This window comes from Panthera onca, chromosome D1, assembly GCF_046562875.1.
Source record: "Panthera onca isolate mPanOnc1 chromosome D1, mPanOnc1 haplotype 2, whole genome shotgun sequence".
In the NCBI taxonomy this organism is placed as follows: domain Eukaryota; kingdom Metazoa; phylum Chordata; class Mammalia; order Carnivora; family Felidae; genus Panthera; species Panthera onca.
The window spans coordinates 70,996,168-71,021,934 of NC_138348.1; the positions used below are offsets into that span (position 1 = coordinate 70,996,168).

General features: G+C 39.2%; 1 protein-coding gene across 4 annotated transcripts in view; it reads right to left on the minus strand.

Moving 5' to 3' along the window:
- GRM5 (glutamate metabotropic receptor 5) overlaps nt 1-25,767 on the minus strand; it is a 536,965-nt gene that overhangs the window by 40,231 nt on the left and 470,967 nt on the right. For all 4 annotated transcript variants that reach the window (XM_060605397.3, XM_060605400.3, XM_060605396.3 and 1 more), the window contains exon 8: nt 17,433-18,372. In XM_060605397.3, the coding sequence (XP_060461380.2) occupies nt 17,433-18,372 (940 nt within the window). The remainder of the gene's footprint in view (nt 1-17,432; nt 18,373-25,767) is intronic.

Consider the following 25,767-nt stretch of genomic DNA (forward strand, 5'->3'; position numbering starts at 1 on the left):
ACTAGGTTGAAGGTGTAGCTTTTATCCAGAGAGGAAATGTAAAAATAAGAAGAGCCTTCAATGACAATGTCTAGAGAAGTGGTGATGAGGTTATTATTTAATTTCTTGGATGAAATTAATATTTCATCTGATGTCCTGTCTTATACATTATAATTACCCAAGATGTCAAAAACACTGAATTCTAAAAATTGACCAAAATATTTGCATGAAATAGGTGCTTAAGAAATAGCTGGTAAATTTCAACCACACCTGACCACTTATTAAAAGATACCTTCCACTGTCTCACATGATTTTATATTGACAACTTTAGAAATAGTCTTTATTTGAAGAAAGAAAATAAAAATAAATCATTAAAAATTATAACTGGTAAAAATGTAACCATGTACTTAGTCTGAATCTGCTTTTAGGAAACATATCCCATTCACTGTATTAATTTAATTCAAGTAAGTGCTATCTGTATTATGTAGATATTTCAGCCAAAAAAAAATTGAAATGTCCTGGGGCACCTGGGTGGCTCAGTCTGTGAAGTATATGACTCTTGATTTTGGCGTAGGTCATGATCTCACAGTTCGTGAGATGGAGCCCCACACGGGGCTCTGTGCTGACAGTGTGGAGCCTGCTTGGGATTCTCTCTCTTCTCTCTCTCTCTGCCCTTCCTCCACCTTTGCCCTCTCTCTCTCTCAAAATAAATAAATAAACTTAAGAAAAACTGAAATGTCCTTGTGCATTCTTGTTTAGATGATCAAACTGTATTGAGTTTGGATCTCAACTAGATCATAACTCAGCAGAGTACACCAGACAGTGGCTTTAAGTCTCACAGAAAGAGCAAGTACTAAAGGAAAGTGTTCACAAAAGAAAATGGGGCAATGGATAATCATTTCATTTGTCAAGGGTGGTAAACAGGAGGGTATCAGACCTAAATCAAAATAGAGTGAAGGTCACACTTTTACAAATGTCATTTTTTAATCCTGACCTTTCATTGACTCCTACAAACTCTTTACAGCAATTTCAAATATAGTATTAGTGTTTATAATTTCTGGTAGTTAAGGTTGTGGACTCTAAAAACAAACTCCTGGGATTAGAATTCAAGGTCCAACCTTTTTCAGATATCTATCTGTGGGCAATTTGCTTTACCTTGCTGTGCCTCAGTTCTCTCATTTATCAAATGAGGATCCTAATGTTACCTACCTCTTGGGGTTGTCTTAGGATCTGAATAGGATCTGAAGAATGTTTATGAGGCACTGATAATAGTCCCTGCCACATCATAAATGCTTGGGAACAGCTATCAGCGTCAAACTCATCATTCTGATATCCTCTTTCCACATCCTATACTCCACCTTGTCTTCTATAGTTTCTGTCTGTGTAAACTTTTGGCTGGAGTGCCTAAAAGCTTGATTTTAAGTCCAGTAGTAGTAGTGACTGCCGCACCCCGTTCTTGGGGTCCTTTTCATCTGCCTCCCACTGGCAGACCCCAACCCCGTCTTACTTGCACTGAGCACACTCAGGTACAAAATACTACAGACTCTGACTCATTAACTTGTACTGAAGTAAAACGCTAGCTGCCCCTTCCTCATGCTTTGTTGCCCTCCAGAAATGGTGTGACTAAGCATGTGACAGGGCAGATTTGCTTCTCCTTCGGAAGGTAAAGCTTTAGAGAAAGCCTTACATTTTACGGCTAAAGTTCTTAACTGCATCAGCACTGTTCAAACACTGGTTTAGCCACTCATCACTTTGGATAAGTGTCTTCATCTCTCTAAACTTTGGTGTCTTTATTGGTATAATGGACATAAGAAGCCTTCTGAGCAGGGTGGGTGTAAGAAAAGTATTGGGCTAACAAAATAAAAAGACAAACTACTGAATAGGGGAAGATATTTGCAAAGGACATATCCAGTAAGGGGTTAGTATACAAAATATATGAACAATTTATATAACACCAAAAAAACCCCAAATAATCCAGTTAAAAATGGGCAGAAGCTATGAACAGACATTTCTCCAAAGATGACATCCAGATGGCCAACAGACTAATGAAAAGATGCTCAACAACACTAATCATCACAGAAATACAAATCAAAACCACAATGAGATATCACCTCACACCTATCAGAATGGGTAATAATCAAAATCACAAGAAATAACAAATGTTGGGAGGAGGTGGAGAAAAAGGAACCCTCATGCACTGTTGGTGGGAATGCAAACTGGTGCAGCCACTGTGGAAGACAGTATGGAGGTTTCTCAAAAAAATTAAAAATAGAATTACCATATGATCCAGTGATTCCACTACTGTGTATTTACCCAAAGAATATGAAAATACTAATTGAAAAAGATACATGTACCCTTATGTTTATTGCATCATTATTTATAATAGCCATGATATGGAAACAGTCCAAGTGTCCATGGATAGATGAATGGATAAAGAAGAGGTGGTATATGGGTGCCTGGATGGCTCAGTCAGTTAAGCAGCCAACTCCTGGTTTCAGGTCGGGTCATGATCTCAAGGTTCATGAATTTGAGCCCCACATCAGGCTCTGTACTGACAGTGGGGGGCCTGCTTGGGATTCTCTCTGTCTCTCTCTCTCTCTCTCTCTCTCTCCCTCTCTCTCTGCCCATCTGTACTCTCTCTCTCTCTCTCTCTCTCTCTCTCAAAATAAATAGATTAAAAAAAACTTAAAAAGGAGAGATGGCATATATATATATACAATGGAATATTCAGTCACATTTGCAACAACATGGATGGATCTAAAAGGCATAATGCTAAGTGAAATAAGTCAGAGAAAGGCAAACACCATATGATTTCAGTCATATGTAGAATTTAAGAAAGAAAACAAAGAAAAAAGAGGCAAATAAACAAGAAACCCCAGACCCTTAACTATATAGAGAGCAAAGGGATGGTTACCAGAGGTGGGTGGGGGGATGGGTGAAATAGGTGAAGAGGATGACAGTATCCTTATCATGATGAGTACTGAATATTATATGGAATTGTTGAATCACTATATCGTACCCCTGAAAATAATAGAGCACTGTATATTGATTATACTGGAATTAAAATTAAAAAAATGAATTGCATTAAATAAATAGTATGCATGGGCACTTGTTGCATTCCCAATAAATCAAAGATCTTGATAAAAGTTGGTTTGATTCCAGAAGAACAAACACTGGAAGCATGATCAACTGAATTTGAAAGGCATTTCTGGTGGCAAAGTGTGTGGCAGGAAAATATTTAGGTGAGGCACCTCTACAGTGTATGACAATAACATACATGTTTTTAAAATCTAGCATCAGTATTCTAGGAAGCAATGCTGATTTTTTTTTTCAGCTTTTATATGTCACACCATTTTTATAGGTATGGGAATGTGTCATCAATGATGACTAGAAAACCAACAAGTTTGTGTTAGGAGTATTCTTCAGTCAGTACATCTGGGAATCAGCACATCTGCTGTTAGCACTGCTCCTACAAAAGTTTGCCTCCAGCTGCTTGCATCAAGCTCTCTGTACAAGCCCACAGTGGCAGTCCTCTATCGTTGCACAAGCCAGGCGAAATGCTCTCTCCCTCTGGAGCTGCCCAGAGAACCCAGCCTGCCACCTACTGGCCAGAAGAGGGACCAGTCCCCTGTTGCTCCGGGTGGGCCTGAGGGCTGTGGGGGCAAGGAAAAGAAGAAAGAAGGGGAGAGTCTGTAAACAGTTGACACATAGAGCCTGGTTCTTCACTGGCACCACTGAGGATTGGTTAGAAATGCCCTGGAGTTAAAGGCTGTCTGCTCCTGTCAGCTCTCGACTTGCTCTCTGTCTGGCACTTTTCTCCCTGGAGATGCAGTCTCAAAGCAGTGTCTGCACTGTGAATACAATTAAATGAAAGCCTCTGGAAATGTCCAAGGGGAAATTAGATAACATGTGCTTTGATGCAGGGATTTGGAGTTTGAAGGTGAAAAAGATAGGCAAGACATCAGAAGTCTGCATCTGTTTAGCTCCAGTTCAGCACATTAGCATTCTGCTAATGTGTCTTTGTAAGTTCCTCTCTGAAGTCAATTTGCTCAGTTTTTCTCAAGTATCATCAAAAATTTCAAACATCTTTTAGATTAAAAGAAGTCCTAAAGTTAGACTTCTCATATGAGTGGATGCTGAAATCAATTTTTCCTTATATTTTTATCGGTTAACCAATGAAAGGGAAAAGTGCTTGCTGGTCCATTTGGGCTAGAACATTTGGTTCTCATTTTGCTGTCCTGGCAGGCACTAGCTCTGTGCATGGAGGAGACATTGTGTACTTCTGCCCCAGTCCATTCTCCAGCAATGGGCTGCACACTTGGCTGTACCCTGTGGCTGGATAGTCCCTGAGAGAAGCATCCACTCTTCACTCTGAACTCAAATTCCCTCTTATTTCCCTCAGATGCTCCTACTGTGCCTTTTTCCCTCAATGTCATAATGTGTCTCCCTGAGTCAGAACCCACTCTCTGGTGTGCCTGACTCCCACCAATGGGTCAAGTGGGTACTGCTCTCTTCAGCTTCTGACCAAGTCATCGGTGGGCGTCAGAGTGAAATGACCAGGACATCACACAGATGGTCAACGTAGGGCAGTGGGGACCTCTTCTCCTTTGGGGATCATAAGTACGAGGGATCAGTAGAGCTCCATCTCCTTTTTACCTCCTGTATGACCACAGTAGCAATTTACTGAGCTTCTGCCCAGAGCCACCCTAGGGATAAATAAGAAATTGTTCTTGCCCTCAGTGATTTCTGCTAGAATGTGTACATGTGTGTGTATGTGTGATACATATGACCAGAGTAAAACCTTGTGGAATGTCATGGAACCTCACCAGAGTTTTGTGTAGAGAAGACCAGTATCTCCTCTCTCTCTGTCGGAGCCAAGATATCTTTTAAGGAGTGTTATGGTTAGAATAGTATCACTTAGTTGAGCTGCAGATCTTACAGAGTATCATCTTTAAATCTCTTTCTGGCTCTGATACCCCTGCTTTCCTCTTATAGCAACCCTTGTGGTTACCTTAGTTCCACCTGAATAATCCAGGATAATCTCGTCTCAAGATCTTTAACATAATCACATCCATAAAGTCCATTCTGTCATGTAAGGTAACATATTCACACATTCCAGGGAATGGAATGTCACCATGTTTGAGGGTTATTGGTCTGCCTCCTACAGAGGACATCCATAGAGGACATCCATGTTGATATTACACTGCTCCATTACCTTCCTTGTTCTACCCATTCCATTTAAAATTGAAGAAGGTGGCTCCACCGGTTTGCTTTTGCTTTTCTTTTTATGGCAATATTATATGGTGATCAAACACTGAAATACTAGTCAATGTATATTCCAAGGCCTTTCCCCACACCCTCCATTAGTTAACCATGCCCTCCCATTTGGCACTGATGCACTTGTTTGTTTGGACCTGAGTGTAGAGGAATGGCAGCTGATCTCCTGATTGGACATTGGCTCCACTGAGGCAAAAATGTATGCCCTTCAGTCATATGGGAAGAAGGTGGGAGGACATTCTAGAGTCTTCTCTGAGACTGCTGTAGAATTTATGAGCAGAGAGTGGAAATTATGCTTAATAACCCAACCAATAGCAAGCCTCTTGCAATAGCAGTGTTAGTTTCTTATGCCCAGGTGGGCAGGCAATGCCCTAGAGTTTGAGTCCACACAGCAAAAATCCTAATATGGGGCAAACAGGAAGGAGGAACAATTACCCACTTGATATATCCTTTTGAAAGCTTGTCAGCCAAATTACTGTGGAAGAAGCCAGGGTGTTTAGACTTGGGTTTGAATCCCACCTGCATCCCTTAAGAGCTGTACAATTGTGGACAAATCACTTAACCTCACTGCACTTAAAGTTTTCTCACTTTTAAAACAGAGAATAATAATAACATTATCTAACTCACATGGTTGTTGTTAGCTGAAAATATCTAAGTCTGTGGTTCTCAATCTGTGATTCCCTATGTCACCAGCACATTCATTCATCAATGTTAATCATTATTACCTGGGAGCTTGTTACAAATGCAAACTCTCTGGCCCCACCCAAGACATACTGCCTCAGAAACTCTGGGGTTGGAGAGCTTTATTCTATAAGACACTGATGTGTAATACACATGGTAAAGTGTCTCACACAGGACTAGTAGTTCCTTAACAAATGTTGATTATAATTATCTTTATCTTCTCTGGGAGATTCATTAAGTTTACCAAACTTTGTTTTTCAGTTATTGTTTGTTTTGGAAGAGCAAGGTCAGTGACAGATCTATGTTTGTTTACCAAGTCACGGTCTTTCTTTTTTTTTTTTTTCCTCAACTAAAAAAGCCACATGAATAACAAATTAGAGAAAACAGTGTTATTAGTTTGCATTTTGGCCATGTCATTTTAACTCAGCAGAGAGAGAGTCACGTTCTCTGGCAGCTCCTGCTATCCTGAGTGTGCAGTCGTGAAGCCTGAGAACAAGACCAGGCAGCGAGCCTGTCAGTTGTTTTATTTGTTTTGCTTTGTTGTTGTTGTTGTTTTGTTTTTTTGGTTTTTTTTTGGCTAAATGTAAGTGAACATGAGCACACACTTGCCTTAGCAAACAGAGCTTCATATCATGTTATGTATAAAATTTACCATAGTGATTCATCATGTAGTTTCTAAACATTAAGTAAAATAGATTCATCTGGGCCAAATTAAAAGTCAAAATATTTTTTATGAAGAAATATAAATTCACTGCGAAAACCACAAGGGGAATGAGAAAAATGGCTAACACAAATCACCTTCAAACTCTGAGGAAAGCCTGACTTCTGAAAAAGCACTAACACAAACTTTGTAACCTACTGCCTAATAATATAATGGAAATTTAGAGAATTGTGGGCTCCCAGGATGTAGCAATGATTTACTAGTAATTCAGGCCAGATTCCCAAAGTCAGATATTTCCATTCCAGTAAATTTCCTGAAGAATGATGTCATGGAACCTCATATTATGTCACCAGAGCTGTATATTGGGTGGACATGAACTGAGATGACCCCATGATTAGGAAAAAGGAAACTCACATCACATGAACCTGGACTATGGGAGAGATGCTGTATTATGGGCACAATGATCACAGGATCACAGGATCATTGTGTGCATAATACAGAGCGTGATGAGTATTATCATCCTCATTGTCCAGAGGCTCTGAGAATTAAGTGCTTTGTCTAAAGTTCCAGTTTGTAAATGGCAGAGCCAGGATTGGAATCCATATCTTTGCTGTCAAGGCTCACTTCCTATACCACAGTACTTATGCCAAGTTATAACATGAGAGACACTGACAGGCTACCTGTTGCATGATGTCGCCTTGACTGATCTGCCTGTATGCCAAAAAAAAAAAAAAAAAAAAAAGTCACCTCTAGGGTCATTTCTCTGGGAGTAAAAATTAGAATCAAAATGTTAATATTTTATTTGGCAGAAATATATTCACAGTGACTTTATTTATCAAGAACAATGACAAAGTGGATTATACATGGTTGGGAAAATGAATCCATCAAAAAAACAATATTAAAATAAAAAAGGGCTATAGAAACATATAGATCTGGGTTTGAATCCCAAATTTACTACTTATTAACTGTGCACTAAATAAAGCTTGCTTAACTTCTTCATGCCTCAGTTATTTTTTTTTCTTATATGTGGATGGGGATAACACTTTCTTTTATAAAATATTGTGTGAAGATCCTGTGAGATCATGTATTTGTACTTAGCACAGTCTCTGTAATAAAGTAGTTGCTCAATAAGTGTTTACTGCATAAAGGATGAAGCAGGTCACTAATGATCATTACTGTAAAAGCACAAATGAATTTGTTGTCTAGTGGAGAGGAAGGGTGAGGACACGTAAGTTTTGGTTGGTGATAGCTGGGGAGGCATCACGTTGGTGTTGAGAAGTGGCCATGAGTATGAGGAATTTGGATGGTAAACAGAAAAGGCTGTTGAAAGGAAGTTGAGACAGCCGGAAGGTGGCCAGCTCACAGCCCTCTGATCAGGCTAAGCCCCTTCCCTACAAGCCTCTCCAATCCATTTCCTGCCACCTGACCACACACACTTTATATGCTGTAATTCCCTGACCACATCATGATGGGTCATCCATCTGGGCTGTTGTTCATCTGTTCCCCCAAACTGTGTACCCCATGATTTTCACCTGGTTCACTTAATCTTTCATTCTTTGGGATTCAGTGCAAGCATCACCCTTCCAGGAAGCCTTCCGCAAACCTGCAGATTGGGCAAAGTGCCCTTTTGAGCCTGACTTCCGTGAGTATAGTCTCCTTTACTACTTCATACATTCCCAAAATTAGTGATTTGGTTATGGTTTGGTCTTTCTCACTACTCCATGAGCTGCTCCTAAGGGCAGGGTTTGTGTCTTAATCTTTATATTCCTAGAATTCAGTGATGTACTTAGTGTACAGTGTTTAAACACTAATTGGAATTAAAATGGACTGGGGTCAGGGTGGAAACATTAGGATTCCATGCCTATTTTGTGAGATTTTATTTGAGATTAGGCATACCAAAAAAACAAACAAAAAATTATACAGGAAATTAGTAAATCCTCAAAATTCCTAGTTATAATAAGATGGTAATATTAATGAGTATAATAAATACTATAAATAGTAAAAACAAATCAGTCAGATTTTTCTCTCACAAAATCTATACAGATAGTTAAAAATCACCACTAGGGGCGCCTGGGTGACTCAGTCAGTTAAGTGTGCAACTCTTGGTTTCGGCTCAGGTCACCATCTCATGGTTTCGTGAATCCAAGCCCTGCTTCAGGCTCTGCAGTGTCAGCATGCAGCCTGCTTGGGATTCTCTCTCCTTCTCTCCCTGACCATCCCCAATTCACACTGTCTCTCTCTCTCTCTCAAATAAATAAATAAATAAACTTAAAAAAAACACCACTAAATAGAAAAGATGTCAGGCAGCCATTAAAGTTGATAAAATACAAGTCAGATCAGGCTCAGCTGGAAGCATGACCATGTCAAGAAGATACAGCACCATAAAGTTCCACAGGAGCAGTTTTCAGGGAAACTCTTGGGGGGAAGTCACATTTCACACCTATTCAATTCCAGTTTTTCTCAGTTCAGGTTGTAAAAAATGAAGAGCTGGAATGGAGAACCATTATTTAATGGTTACCTTTGTGGGCCCTGAAGCCATTCTGTCTTTATTCCAGGCCTGCCTCCTCCATGTACTCTATGGATTTGAGCAAGAGAATTAGCCTCTGCTTACCTCAGTTGCCTCATCTGTAAGATGAGGATTGTTTTGAGTAATAAAAGAATTAATACATATAAGGGTTTAGAGCAGTACGTAGCTCATCACAAGTGCTCAATGAATATAATTATTCACTATCTTCAGCCCTTCTTTATGTTCTCTGTCAAATGCCAGTGTAGTTCAAATGTCATTATTCATATATCCATCCATTTATCCATTTATTCTACAAATATTTTTGAGTGCTGTGTGCCTGGCACTGTGCTGGTTACTAATGGCACAGAAAATAAAAAAGACATGGACCCTCTGCTTAGTAAGTTCACAGTATAGTGTGTGTGTGTGTGTGTGTGTGTGTGTGTGTGTGTGTGTGTACAAGGGAGTCTTACAATTAAACATGTAATTATAACACAGGATGATGAATGTTGTAGAGGAGAAGCACACAACTCATTTAGATCATGAAGAGTGGGATCTAATGTAGTCTCAGAGGGTCAGGACAGGCTTTCCAGTAAAAGCGGTATCAAAGATGAGTGTGAGTTAGCTGAGTGAGACTTGAGGGTGATAGGACAGGTGTGTTTTATAATGAATTAGCTGTGTTGGTATAGGCCTGAAAGCAAGAAAACTGAATAGGTCAGAATGGAAATCCAAGCAGGGAGTGACTAGGTGCAAGGCTGGCCCAGGGGTGGGGGAGGAGGGAGCGGTCATACCACAAGGGGCCTTTCCTGCCACCACATAAGGAAGTTTGGCTCTATCCTTTCCCAACTGGTGAACCCCTGAGGACATCTAAGCAGGGATAAAACATTTACTTAAGTTTGTTTATTTATTTATTTGTTTTGAGAGAGACAAAGACAGCACAAGTGGGGGAAGGCAGAGAGAGAGAGGGAGACACAGAATCCCAAGCAGGCTCTGCACTGTCAGTGTTGAGCCTGACGCAGGGCTTGAACCCACCAAATGGTGAGCTCATGACTTGAGCAGAAACCAAGAGTTGGATGCTTAACCAAGGGAGCCACCCTGGCACCCCAGGGAGAAAGCATTTAAATAGTATCTATTGTTTGAACTGGTTCCTTTGGGAGGTTTTTCTAATTCTTGACATGTAGAATTTGCTGCTTCTGTCTCTGGGTCCCTCGGTTCTCCCATGGACTCCTATCACAGCACTATAGCACTTTATGGAACTTAACCTGTTTGCAGGTTTGGGAGGCTGAGAGCTCCTCAAAGACTGTTTTTTACTTATCTTTGTATCCCCAGAATCTAGAATAGTGCTTGGCACAGAGCTGGCACTCAATGGAAGCTTGATTGAAAACAAAAAGGTTGCTTTTAGCAAAAACTATTTTTTCTTTTATTTTTAGAACAAAGCATTATCAGATAAAATCTGGGCAATCAAGTCCACAGTGAGTGGTTCTGCTCCCTGTAATGGCAGTGTGAGCCCTGAAAGCTGTTCTCTACCAGATTCAGAATCCATCACTGAGCACTCCTATGTCAGGCACTAGGCTAGGCACTGAGGAAGTTATAAATACTCTTAAAACAGCATTAGATAGTTGTGAAAATATTGTATATATATACAAGACAACCCCCAACTCTCCATGGCCTACCAGTGCCTGACAGTGCTCACTTCTGTTTGTGAATGAATAATAAACAAAAAAGGTTTGACGAATGTGTGCTAAATGTTCTGAGAGTCCAGATGAGGAGAAATCTGTGAGATAGTTTAATCTGATAGGCTGGGACCTGGATGATAAAAAACCCCTAGTAAGATGGAAGGAAAGAGCAGATGATTCTAAAGAGAAAGGATCACACGAAAATCACTTCATACAGACTAATAATTCCTTAATGAAATCTAAACAATTGGAAATCATCAGATCTTGGATAATAGTCCAGGTATACTGGAATTCACCCAAGAGAACTAATTTTCCAGGCACATTATGATTTGGACGATACATGTGAAAGGGTAGCAGTTGCTTTAGCAGACAGTCTAACTGGGTTCTCATGACAATCTTAATGAAAGCAGAGTTAATTAGTTAATTAAAACAAAAGTGGCAAATGATAGTTTCTAAAACTAAGGTGGAGGCAATGCTAATGTTTCTGCCACCTTAGTAGAATCCCCAGAGAGGGTTTTACCTTCTGAGAAAATTTATGATTTAGAGCTACAGGCCTCTGCTGTTAATGAAACCATGAGATGCCCACTGCATCTTAGAAACTCAGCCCCACGACCCTGGAAATTCTGAATCTTGGAGAGCCAGAAGTTTAGACTCATCAAATTCAATGCTTTATTTAGGTCAGAACTGGTTTTGTGTTCATTTGTCAATTTGCAGCTGAAGTGAAGGCCTTAAATGGAAGCATGGCATTATCCGCTTGACAGTGATTTGATGCTGCACCATGTCGTGCTGGAGAATTAGTGTCTAGAACCAAAATGTTAATCACAGGGACCTCTATACATTGATGGCATAAATAGTACGTTTCTATATAAAAAAAAGAAATCTATAGTGACTCACTCCCGTTTAAATAAAAATCTCCCTTTGCTATTTCAGTGAATTGAATGACTGACTCTTGGGTGCTTTTCTTTTTGGTACTCTAGGGTGAGCCTATTTAACTTCCCAGAAAACTGCTAGATCTGTTAGAATTAGCTCTGTTTTTCCCTTAGGTGCTCAGAGAACAAAAGTGATTCTCTTTCCATGCCCAGAGGTGGAAATTGGCTCTTTCTGGTCCCCCTCTCACTGAAGATATGAATTACTCTTTGGTCCCCTAGAAACGTGTCTTCCCTTCGGCTCTGATGATATTTTCCATAGTGAGTCCCCTTTGTGCTACCGGTTCTCTGGAATGTTAAGAGATTACTTGAAAAAAAATAGTCTTGTGTTCAACCAGCTTGGGAAGTGATGGAAAAGAATTAACAAATGAATGGTTTCTATGCTGCAGAACTTCTCAGTGTTTATCCCTAAGTCACAAGGTTCTAAAAGAATAGAGTTTTCTCAAACTTGTTTGACCAAATAATTTTTGTTTTTCATGGAACAATTTGTGAGACTAGCTTTCTGAAGAATACATTCTGGGGAATGCTGAGTTCTAACGCCAACAAGCTAAGGCTTGAGTTAAGATGGCTGTATAACTAACTATTTACAAGACTGTGGGCAAGTATTCTAACCATGCTGGACCCCAAGTTCCACATTTGAAAAATGGGAAAGATTATTGCTTCTCCTTTCAATATTTTGTGACCACTAGACAATTCTACTGCCATTACTACTGCCACTACTACTGCTAGGTACTACCACTTTCCATGGTAGACACTATTCATGGGCTTATCCCACAAGCACTTGACTTGCTTCTCTTTCTCCATTTCCCTCCTCCCTCTCCATTTCCATTACAGAGGGTGTAAAAGCTCAATGTAAGCTTTTTTTCTACTCTCTTGCAGCCAGGGGTAGCTACATGAGACAGTTTGGCCAATGAGACATAAAGGCAGTTGTTATGGGATTCTGAGAAGACTGTTGTTTTCCCTAATAAAAGGATGCAATGCAATGAACTGTTGTGGAACCATTAGTAAAAGGCTTGGGGAACAGCAGAGATGTCGGCTCTGACACCACTGAGAGCATTGGAGGAACACCAGGAGCTGTCTGTCTACGTATTCTTGTAACGTGAGGAAAGCAAAACCCATACAAATCCTGTAAGTCTCTCAAAATCAGGCTTTCTCTTACTTGCAGCTGAACACATTTCTAAAAAGTTTACCACTTATTGAATGCTTTTAACGCACTAATAGCTAAGCATTTAACACTCATCACTTCATTTACTCTCACAACAGGGATCGTTATCTACCATTTTACAGCTAAGGAGACAGACTGGCATACCTTGTTCAAATTCACACAGCTAGATTTCATTCCAGGTGTGGCTCCAAAGCCAGAACTATAAACTAGCTTTCCATATTTGCATCTACTCTCCTACATCTACTGCTCCAAGAGTGTGTCCTAACTTTTGGAAACAGTCACTGTAATCTCGGGAGGTATTATTTTCACTCTAGAGTATGAAATTAGTGCCATCTTCAAAATGGAGCCCTAGCTTTCTGCCATCAGATATGGAAGGGATATGCATAAGCCTTTTCAAACAGGGCCCAGACCCACTCTGGGTTTCTAGGAGCCCACTTCTCCATGTAACAGATGTAAGAAAGCAGAACCAGGCTGGGTCCTGCATAGCAGCTGCTTTTCCCCAGAGACCTACAGTCAGAGAGTTAAGTTAACTACTTAAGCCCACCATAGATCCCAATAGATAGGTTTATTGGCATATTACAGAATTCAAGTCTGAGAAGCCCAACTAATGAAAGTAATTTAGAATAAAATGTGAAAATACTAGAAGCTCTGAGTTCACTTGTTTCCCCATTATTTAAGCCCTAGAGGTAGATAATGTTATACATACTGGCCTTTATAAAATAAAAGGGAAGATAAATGCATACATAACCAGTTATGTCTTATAATGTGATAAATACTATATTAAGATTCTAAACATCTTGATGTTGGATAACAGAGATGAAATACTGCATATGAGAGCTCATGGGAAACACAGAGGAAAATCATTTTAGTTTGGATCTAATTTATTTTTTAGGGTTATAGCTTAAAAGAAGGGGACAGTTAGGGGATTGTGTGATGCAAGGGTATTATAGTTTTTTCTGGCCTTTCTTCTATCAAAAGCAGGTTCCAGTCTGAGTGTGCTGGTTAAGGGCAAAAAAGAAGTCACTATATAATCAGACTATAGCCTGTCTCAGCTGTAATCATACAGACCAGCATTTGACAAGACTGCGTGCAGAAAACCCAACAATTGCCAAAGGTCCCTCCTTATTCTCTTTGATGTTTTCGTACTCAAATAATGCTGAATGCAAAATCCAATCATCAAGGACTATATGGCCATGTAATGAGCACAAGTTAAAATACTGCCACAAATCTCGAGAATTTCTGTTTTCTATTGGCACTATTAGTGAATTTTGTTATTTATGTTGCCCCTTATTTACTGAAGTATAAAGAAAATAGTTGAAAATGTAACCTAATGTTACTAGACGTATGTTAGAATTATAGCAATGCATCAGATCAGTGGATGGGATTAATGACCTGATTCTTGAGCAGAAACTGAGGACCACAGGAGTGCAGGAGATATTTATAATACAGATCACAGTAGACTTAATGTTATAAAAGGTGCTGGAACCACCAGGGGATAGTAGTACAGGGGATGCATTACTACCTTGCCAAATTTATTTGCTCACTAAATATACCAAAGATTATTTAGTGTCTTCTATGTGTCAAGCACCCTTCTTGGGACTTCCAGGCACTGGAGGCACAGCAGTGACAAGATAGAGAAGGCTCTCACTCCCAAGGAGCTTATTCTGCTTAAATTAGGATGAACGGTATCCTCTACAATCTGGCAAGGAACTAGACCATGTAAAAATGGAGATACTCTGGAAGCTCAGGCTGTGTAATTAATGTGTCTATAGATCTATACTGCCTTTTATGATGCTCTCTTCGTTATTAGGATCATCTTGTTTGCATACCTGACACAGAAGTTTTCAGGTGTGGAAGAAGACTGACAATTGTTAATGTAGTTAAAAATAATAGCAAACAAACACTTAAGAAGTGCTTCCTGCATGGTATACACTTTACATGTATTTACTCGTTTAGTCTCACAACCACTGTGTGAAGTCTGTATTTCATTATCTTCATTCATCAGAGAAGGAAATTAAGGCATAGAGAGGTAACTGATTTGCCTATGGTCCCACAGCTGGTAGGCGATGCTGCCAATGTTCAATCCCAGAGCTGCCTAGCTCTGTACTCTGATATGTTCATTGAAATATCTACTGTGTACCTGGCCTTTACACATATATTATTTCTTTCACTCTTTTACAATCCTCTGAGGTAGATGATATGATCTTAACGTGGCAGATGAAGAAACTAAGCCTCAGACAGAAGAAATGGCAGTGCCAGTATTCAGACTCAGGAGAAACTGGCTACAAAACCATGTTCTTCACCACTGCTCCACACTGTCTAAGGGAGCCTGCCCTAGTGAGTTTTTGGGGTGCTTAGGCACAAGCTCACAATTCTATCCCTCTGGCAACCTGTTTTTTTTTTTTTTACCTATCAGGATGCCTTGGAAGGCACAGGATGCCTTGGAAGGTGCCTTGGAAGGTACCTTGAACAATGTACATATTGCTTGAAGAAAGAGTTTAAACAAAGCCTGGTAAAATTGAAGTTTGAAAAATACATTTTCTCGGGGCGCCAGGGTGGCTCAGGTGATTAAGTGTCCGACTTCAGCTCACATCATGATCTCACGGTTCGTGAGTTCGAACCCCGCATCGGGCTCTGTGCTGACAACTTAGAGCCTGGAGCCTGCTTCAGATTCTGTGTCTCCTCTCTCTGTCCCTCCTCCATTCACACTCTGTCTCTCTCTCTCTCAAAAATAAATAAATGTTAAAAAATTAAAAAAAAATATATAATACATTTTCTTAGACAAAATAAAAGGCTGATCTTGCAGAAGTTTCAGAAAAAGAATATTTTAGGGAGGGAGGAGTTAAGAAAGCAGATGGAAAATATTCTGGCAAGTTAAATATATGAAGGGCCTTCTGTGGACAGACCATGATATTGTCACAATTTATTGAAGTAGGAGAAGACACTGTTGTTTTCCCCAAGATTTACAATTTAGTTAAATACCTTGAACAATGTACATGGAAAGCAATGAGAGGCATACAAGAATTAGGAAAAAAAAAATAAAAGAGGCAAGGATAGAAGTTAATGCAAATGAATTAAGCTATGTGATTAAGTATTCTGAGTGCTTTTCAATCCTCAGAAGACATGGTATCTTTATCATCACCATTATTCAGGCTTTGAAGAATTAGGGCTGATGGAAAGGTGGGACTTTCCATGCAGGCTAAATGATAGTATAAGAGAACTGTTCAAGCAATAATATTTAGCTATTTATCTTCCACTTGTAAGTGGTTTGTCTTCCACTTATTTATCTAGATTTTAGGAAAATTGTCAAATCTCTGTAGAGTGAGCAGATAATGTTCTGACTAGTTCTTCTGACTGATATGCCCTTCTTAAATGGAGGAAGTCCTTATTCCCAGTAACACCCTATTTAGCCTTTTTAATACCTCCAAATTTGTTCCCAAGCCACTGATCTCTTTGCCCCCATACTGGGAAGTTATTAGTTGAACTAATTTCATATCAGCTGTGCACAGAGGCCACTGTCTCCCCTTCCTCAGAGAAGCAGGGAAGGAGCAAGTGATTACTAGCCAGGCTTACCACTGGTGTGAATCTGAGCAGCTCTATGGGATGATAGGTTACACTTTCAGTTCTTAAGAGTCTGTCATACTTAAACAGACTTTAAGGAACCACACTTCTCTGGGACAACATGGAATATAGTAATCTATGCTGCTAGTATTCTCCAGATGTTTATTAAAGATACAGGTCTTAATTGGATAAAAAAAAAAAAGATGATCTCATTGCCTTTTGAAGTGCTATAGGCGTCATTTATCACTTAGAGAAGTGCCTCACATGGGGGTAAATCATTGGCTGTTGGCTTATTTGCAGATAAGAGGTGACCAATAACTACTACCTGGGATACTGAGCATGAAGGATGGGGTGGGACTGTGGGCCACAATGGGAAACTGGCTAGTTTTTGGGAAGATTATATGCAAAGTCCCTTTGTTTTGACCCTTTCAGATTCTTAGACATTTCCCTAAGAGTTCAAATTGCCCATTAAGAACTAAAATATAAATTCTACATTCACATGCCTCTATGGGATGAACAGTCAAGGACTCTGCTGAGCTTGGAAAAGGTTCAGGCACATAACGCAGTCAGGTGTGTGAGGTTCTTGGCACTCTGTGCTCAGCATTGATCTTTGTTAACAATAAATTCTCTACTGTGTTCTGGGAACTAGAATTTGGTCCACTATGTTCCTCTGTACCCTCCGGACCTGGAGATCCTTTCCTTGGCTTAATGACTTAACCGTGCTCTCCCTGTCCCTTTGGACCTCACTTCTCTTTTGCCGAAACTCTGCTTTTGTTCTTTATCTCAACTTCTCTGTTTCTGGCTTTGGCATAAGTAACTGGCTCTACATCCAATTAACCCCATGAAAACCATTCAATGAGAAGGCCAAGGCCCCTTTCCCAGCACCCTGCCTCCCACAGTTTTCATTCACTCAGATATTTTACACTTAAAAGACTCAGGAAGCAAATGTCACTGCTTCAGCTACAGGGACCAGTGCCCCACACCTCCCCCCCACAACCTTTACCTTAGGGTTTCCCCAGAGGAGCCCCTCCTCTTCCACAGGTTGACTAGGCTGCTGGACCTGCTGGCTGCTGAGGATGACTTGCCATCCCCCACATGCATGCGCACCACGGTAGATGTGGTGAAGGCGCTGCGCACGTTTCTCTCCGGTTTGGCCAGGATGATGTACACTTTTGGCACAAACATGCAGCCCAGCGCCACTGTGGCACTGAGGCTGACTGAAAAACACATGGTGATGATTTTGTAGTTGCTGCCAAAGTAGATTGGCACAAAGGCCAGCCATATGATGCAGGTGGTGTACATGGTGAAGGCGATGTACTTGGCCTCATTGAAGTTAGCTGGAACGTTTCTGGTCTTGAAAGCATAGAAGGTACAGCTCAAAATCAGCAAACCATTGTATCCAAGAGGAGTGACAACTCCTAGGTTGGTGGTATTACAAATCAGGTAGACTTCACGAATGCTTGGGTAGTCATGCATTATATCAGGAGGCTCCATTATAAAGAGGGCAACGATGATGCCCAACTGAATGCATATGAGGATGAAAGCAATCACTAGCTGAGCACAGGCACTCATGAACCTGGGCTTTTTGGTACAGATCTTCTTCTTGCTGCCAGCCAGGATCCTTGCAATACGATTGGTCTTGGTTACGAGGGCTGAGTAGCTCATGGCTGGAGAAAGGCCAATACCAATTCTCTGAAGGTAGCAATAAATCTGTTTGGGCTTTGCAATGAGGCAGAAGGTACATAAGTAACCCAGGCAGATGCCAGCAAGGATAATGTAGCAGAGTTCCCTGCTGGAGGACTTGACTACTGGAGTATCACGGTAAATGATGAAGACTGCAGTAACAAATAGGGTGGCCAGCAGGCCGAGGCAGGCAAACACAACAGCGGCAATGGGTTCAGGGTCACCCCAGCGAAGATACTGTACTGGGATCAGATCACAACCTGCAGAGACACAGACACATATTGGAAAAAAAAAGGAAGAAACATTTACTTGGGTCACTTGTGCCTAAGTTACAAGCAGCTGCCAATGACCCACTTTGACTACAATCTGCCCTTCTAATCTCAGTCTCCTATAGTACTCATTTCTTCATATATTCATTCATAAAATATTTATCTTTATAGTATTAAACACAGACTCTGGGATAGGAGCTGTTCTCGGTTCTGAAAACAAAATGGTGAAGAACATGTTCTTTGCTCTCATAAAAAATAATTGGGGAGGGAGTGCTTCTAAATAATTACTTACAACTGTGATAAAGGCCATTAAGAAGCACAGCATGGTTCCTGACACTGTGTAAGCAATAAAAGCCTCCTTCAACAGGAATTAGCAAATGGAAGTGTTGGTTTGGCTGAGTTTGGGGATTCAGTAGGTTTGGCACACAGAGATTAATTGTAAGGAAAGAGCTAGGGGGCATTGGAGGCACAAAAAGAGGCCACCTACCAAGTGTAATGGGTGGCCTAGATAAGGCTGGGAGGTAGGCAGTAAGGGATCTTGCAGTGCAGAGAGTCCTAGAGTAATAGGAAGTCATGGGAGGGATCTATGTACAGGAGAGGAATGGCATGGTCAGACCTGTTTTAAATATTCCTTTGGTTGCTGTGTGGATTTGGAATGAGATAAAAGTGTGGACAGATTTGAAAATTATTTGAGGCAATATAGAGAGTTTAAATGGATGTGGAGCTACGTGAGAGGTTAAGACATCAAGGATGGTGATCATTGGATCCATCTATGCTGTCCTTGAATCCACTGTATAGAACAGTTAGGATTTTCAGAAAACTCTATGGTTCCAGTGTTATCAAGAGAAGACACTTTAAAAGAAAAGAGGGAGGCAGGAGAGGAAAAATGACCCCAGAGACAAAAAATTGGCCTGTGTGGGAAGTGCCAATACTCCTAAAATTATTTTCGACTCATGGCTTGCAGGTTTTTATATCACTTCATTACACATCAGAAAAAAGTGACAAAACTTGGCATCATTTAGGTTATGCACCTTCTTTTCACATTTCTTTATTTAGGACTGTGGTCCTCAAACTGGGCTACACACTAGAATCACCTGGAGACATTTTTTAAAAATACTGTGGCCTGGGTCTCAGTGTTAAGTTTCTAATTTAATTGGTCTGAGTATCAGGAATTTTAAAAGACACTTTAAGTGCTTCTAAATGTGCAGCCAAAGATGAGAACCACTGCTTTAGCCACATTTCTGTGTGTGTGTGTGTGTGTGTGTGTGTGTGTGAAGTAGCATGTGTTACATTTAATAGAAACATAAAAATAAAGAAACTATCTTGAGCGAGTAGGAACGGAATTAAACAATCTGGAGCATTGGATATTTGAGGAATATTTTACTACTTGCCAACAAATATCCATTCTCCCCTTTATTCTCAGCAACATATCTCCAGTTTCAGTTGGGGGTAGTAAAGGGTGCAGCTAAAACACTACATTTTCCAGCAACCTTTGTAGTCTGATGTGCTATGTGATGGTGTTTTACCCAGAGAGATGTAAGCTGGGAACTCCTTAAAGGAACGTGACTCATCTTGGAGAGTACCCTTTTTGCCCTTTCTGGCTTTCTCCTTCTCCTGCCTGGAATATAAACATGGTGGCTAGAGCTCCAGCAGTTACCTTGGAATATAAGGTAACTAAGGACAGAAAATGTGTTCTGAGTTTTGGAAGAGAAAAAAATAGAGGGAGCCTGAATTCCTGTTAACTATGGAACCCCTGACTAGATCTAGACTATGTATATCACATTTATCTTGTTTAAACTACTTTTTCCCCCTGATATATGCAGCCAACCCAAATCCTAATTGATATAGGTGTAAGATTTTTCTATTAAATTCCCATTACCCATGATCAAGGGTGTTGTAGTAAGTGGTTTTGAATACTAATGGTTACTAGGAGGTACAAGAGAGATGACAATAAGTACTGGTAGTAAAGAAGCATTTGGTTCTTTCAAAATACGCCTAAAAGCAGCTCTTGTAAAAAGGAAACATTCTCTGTCCCTTATTTCTGCCTTGCCTGTCTCTTTCTCCAAGATCTCAGATTTCAAACAGTACCATTAATATTATTGTTAAATTCATTATGGGGTTTATTTATTTTTAATTTTTTTAATCTTTATTTTTTGAGAGAGAGAGAGAGAGAGAGAGCAAGCGCTTGAGCAGGGGAGGGGCAGAGAGAGAGGGAGGCACAGAATCTGAAGCAGGCTCCAGGCTCTGAGCTGACAGCACAGAGTCCAATGCAGGGCTCAAGCTCACAGACAGTGAGATCATGACCTGAGCCAAAGTCGGAGGCTTAACGGACTGAGCCACCCAGGCATCCCAATTCATTATGGGTTTAATAGAATCTGTGAGTTAGCATAGAATTTTCAGCACAATTTACAAAATTATTTCTATGGAAAAATGCATTCTTATTTTAAAAACTTGATTAATATTGAAACAAAGTGCTTTTAACTTAAAAAATGTAGATGGCCTAGACTAAATATAATTATTTTGCATAATGTCATTAATTATAAATAAACACATATCTCATTGCTAATGAACATACCTGAATCCTTATTTTTAGGCATCTATGTTTACATATACTGATTATATGTTGGGATTCAATATTTGAGGCTTTAGTATACAATGGGGTTTAGTTTCATACTTATATAGATTTGTTCCTTGCAGAGACTATTTTACAACAGAAAAATAGGTATTAATCACTCCTCCCCTTATTTTTCCATAATTGTTTGTTTAGAACACATATATTACAATGAAATTTATTATCTACTATAGTTAATTCTAAAGGGTCCTGTTTCTCCTCCTAGGTCATGAGCTATTAATGTCCACAGTAACTTACTGGTATAGGAAGCATGTTATGTGGTATGTGAAGTGGGAATCCTTTCATTAGCTAAAGATAATGAACTGAAAAAAAAATGTATAAATATTTATTACTTTTTTCTGCTGCTCTGCTAAATCTTAATTGCTTTTGTATAGATATAATTAGCACCGTAATTCTAAATGTTCTCCCGTGACAGCATTCACCACTATTTTTACATCAAACATATTCTTGAACTCTTCCTATGTAACCCATTAACATCATGTCTGAAACTAAAGAAAACCCCATCAGATACATACATAGGAAGAAATGTACATAAGGCATGCCTCTAATGTGGTGTGAATATTTTCACAAATTTACAAGAATTTATACATTCAAATGCATGTTTTTTTTTTTCATTTAATGTGAACCACTCAGAAGACTTTATGTTTAGTTTAATGATGCTGCCATTGCACAAAATACTTTTGTAACTATTCTCTCAGAATAGAAAATTGGATTCTGATTAGAGTGTTATAATCACTGAATCTTATAATTGGATAAGTTCTTAGAGTTTCCAAAAACGGATGTGCATCACAATCACTTGCAGAGTCTACAAAAATACAACTCAAGGGCCTAACTTAGGGGATTTTTAATCAGTACATTTGGGATAAGACAAAGGAATCTTATTTTGAATAAGCAAGCTCAATGATTATACAACTGATCGTTGGTCCTTGGTTGGCAGCCCAACCATAGACTATTAATGCAGTGTGTGATTTCTCATCCAGTGTGTGAATGTCTTACATGATAATTCTAAGATGTGATCACCCTAACCCTACCTACCACTTTCCATAAACTATATTGTCTCAGGGCCAGGATAAGGGGTGGAGGAAGATAGATTAGGAAAAACCATAGGTCAGGATGATAGGTGGAGGTTGGAGGTGAATAAACTGGTTAGAAGGATATCACAAGAGGATAGTCATGGGATATAGGGCAAAAACTAAGTCATTGTACTCAAGGAAACACTGGGCTGGTAAAGACATTTTAGACCTAGCATTGAAAAAGATTATGAGGCAGACAGAAGAGTCAGGAGAGAGGCTTTTAACCAAGTTGACAGCAATGCTATTAACTAAGATGAGGGCTGCGGGAAGAAAATAGTCACATTTTATGAGGATGATATCTAGTTCCAATTTGGACATGTGTTTGAAATGTCTATGAGTTACTGAGTAGGTAGAAGCAGAGGTATATAAGAGATATCAGGATGGAAGTTACAGCTTTAGGAATCATCTGTTTACAGGTGGAAATAAGAGACACGGAAATAAAGGCAATTAATGAGGAAACACACAGATATTGATGAGAGCAAAGCCTAGAAGTCTGGCATAACACCAATATTAAGGAATGGCATAGGAAGAACATATGTCAGGAAGACATAAGGTAGACCAGCTGAAAGGAAAGAAGTGTATCAGAAGTCAAAGTAAAGTGGTCAATTGGATGGCCCACCACACCCTTCTCTAACAATATAATTCAGGTTTTCTTTTTTAAAAAACCCTTACAGGGGGATCACACAAAGCTTTGAGCTTCATGTTTGCAGATATCTCTTCTGGGGATATATCTTTGTCTTATATCTTTCCCCTGTTACTACTGTTAGATCTACAGTATTTATTTGAACAAGGTGGTATCCTTCCATTGCTATATTCCTATCATGGAACATATTCTTCCAAATCTCAGAATAATGCTAATTCTATTATGAGATAAATTAAAATTCTCATTGATTACTACCTCTTCTGTGTGCATTGGTTTACAAACATCTGAATGCCCTGTTATTTTTCCTAAATCTTTCTTTATTTCCTTTTTAGAATTATTAGGCATTTTTTCCATTGTTTTTTTTTAAGTCTCTCTTTCCTTCTTTGTATAATGGTAAGTTACTGGAAGTAGTCTTAGTGTACTGGTCAGTTACTACATACTAGCAGGATATATAAAGTTTAACTAAGAATCTATCTATCTATCTATCTATCTATCTGTTTTACTATAAATTTAATCAATTTAGCATATGTTATGTTTTAGATTAAAGAATCTTGATCATGTCAATGAATTTCCCTCCTGGCAAGCATATTAGAGTTTCATAGAGGATGCACAACATTGCAGTCCTTTCTAGAAATGCAGATGATAAATACACTAGAAAACCAAAACCTATTTTCTGATAACATCTATTTAAGTAGCTATCTACTTCTCACTGTCCTCCTCTTTCATGCTTGATTCTTATTCTGTGGTTCTCTAGTATAATCTATCCTTGCATAGCTTGAAGTGATATATATTGAAAATACAAGAGGCTTTCTTTTTAAAGGTAGAGTGAACTGCCAAAACTGTATTATCCACATTCGTCTTGTGATTCCAGGAATGTGCTTTCCATACCTCTAGTGGGAGAATGGATACTCCACTGATTTCCTGAACACTTAAAAACAATATGACTGCTTAGCAATAACTAGTACACATGCTTATTTTTGGGGGCATTAGTCCTATAGGATTAATATTCCTGTAGTTAATAATTCCTAGACTATTACCTTTTCAAATCCCATTCCAGGTGTCTGTTTATGCAGAAGGAATGAAGAGTCAAAGAACCTGGGATGGATTGCTGATATTCTATAAGTAAGCTAGGGAGGAACTCCTTAACAAGCTCCATATATTTTTTATTTTTATTTTTAAATTATTTTTTTAAATTAAAAAAAATAATTATTTATTTTTGAGACAGAGAGAGACAGAGCATGAACGGGGTAGGGTCAGAGAGAGAGGGAGACACAGATTCTGAAACAGGCTCCAGGCTCTGAGCTGCCAACACAGAGCTCAAACTCACAGGCCATGAGATCATGACCTGAGCCGAAGTCAGACACTTAACTGCCTGAGCCACCCAGGTGCCCCAACAAGCTCCATATTTTTGGAGGAAAGGAAGTTACTGAGAATCTCTGAGAATCAAATGGATGTGTGCTCAGCTGCTGGTCAGGCCATTTCAGGTATACAAAACTGATATGGGGCTGTTGTAGGACTATCCTTTGATACACGAGCTATAGATCTACCCAGAGTACAAGGTGTTGACTGGTGACGAGTATCATGATTATTTCAGTCTGTTCCATTCATAGACCATTTGTCTGTCTTTACTCCTTTCTTTACTTGCCTAGATTTTGATTTCTAGGATGTTGATCTGATGATCTGAGATACCAGAAGAATGTAGACAGAATTCTTTCTGCATTGTTCATATTCCTGATCTTTTGAGATATAGATTAGATAGGTATACATATAGATATATAGATATAGATTTATTTATTTATCACTTCCACGGTTCAGAAAAGTTAGAAGTGGTGTGCATGTGTGTGTGTGTACGTTACATTTAGGTACTTTATTTTTCTTTGTAGCACTTACTATAATGTCATCTATCTTGTGTGTATGTGTATGAGAGAGAGAGAGAGAGAGAGAGAGATTATATTGTTAAGGTCTATCCTCCTCCTTTGATATAACACTCTGAGGTTAGGGAATTTGTCTTGTTTGCTCACAAATGGATCCCTGGTACAGTGCCTTATTCATATGGTTAACATAGCAATTCAGAAATTAATATATTTACCATGTAATGAAAGTTTATAATTTTCATCCTGGTGTATGGATCAAGTCATTTTCGCAAACCTTTGTTGTTGCCTTTAAAAAGTCCCAAGTTACAGACTCTTGGTTTCCATTATAGATAGAAGTCTAAATTCAGTGCATTACACCTGAATTTTAGAGTAAAGATTCTGGTAACCAGAGAGAGTGAAACTAAGTATGTCAAGAGCTTACTTCTGCCTAGAGGTGACTTGTTTCACATTGGAAATATTCCTGGTACTAACTTGGCAATGATAAATGCTTTATGATTGATGAATTAATCCAACTATGAGTAACTCACTGGATCTGAGAATCATGGGTGGAGGAAAGAGAAAGGCAGTATACAGAAGTCATTCATTAATAAGTGCCATCTAACTATAAAGTTCAGATTCACTCTTCTCAAGAAGGCTGTTAATTGTAACATGTTTTACTTTAGGCCAGAAAAGTCCTCAGTGAGGAAGGCTTACTCTAGAGTTGATTGATTTTTACTATTATAATCATGAATCAAAGCATACCATGATTACTCCCTGAAATAAAAATTTAGTCTGTATCCAAAATATTGGGTAAGTTATATCTGAAACTGCCTCAATAGGAAGCCACCCTATTCCTGTTTATGCCAGCATTACAAAAAGGAGGAAATTGGCTTTTATTGAGTGCCTACTATATGTCAGGTGTTCTCTTAGATATTTTAGTAATCTTCATAATAAGCAATAAGGTAGGCATTATTAATTCTATTTTATAATAGAATCATATATGGTTTAATAAACTAACTTTTTTGGGATAAAAATCCTGTGGGATTTCTAATTGATTAATGGATGCTATATTAGGAGAGGGAAACTGATCAAGTGCCTCTTTGAAAGGGGTCTTAAGGCTACTTAGTAGGAAGGAGAATCATGATCAACAGTGTCAGCCCATGAGCAAGGAGGGGCTGGTGGTGG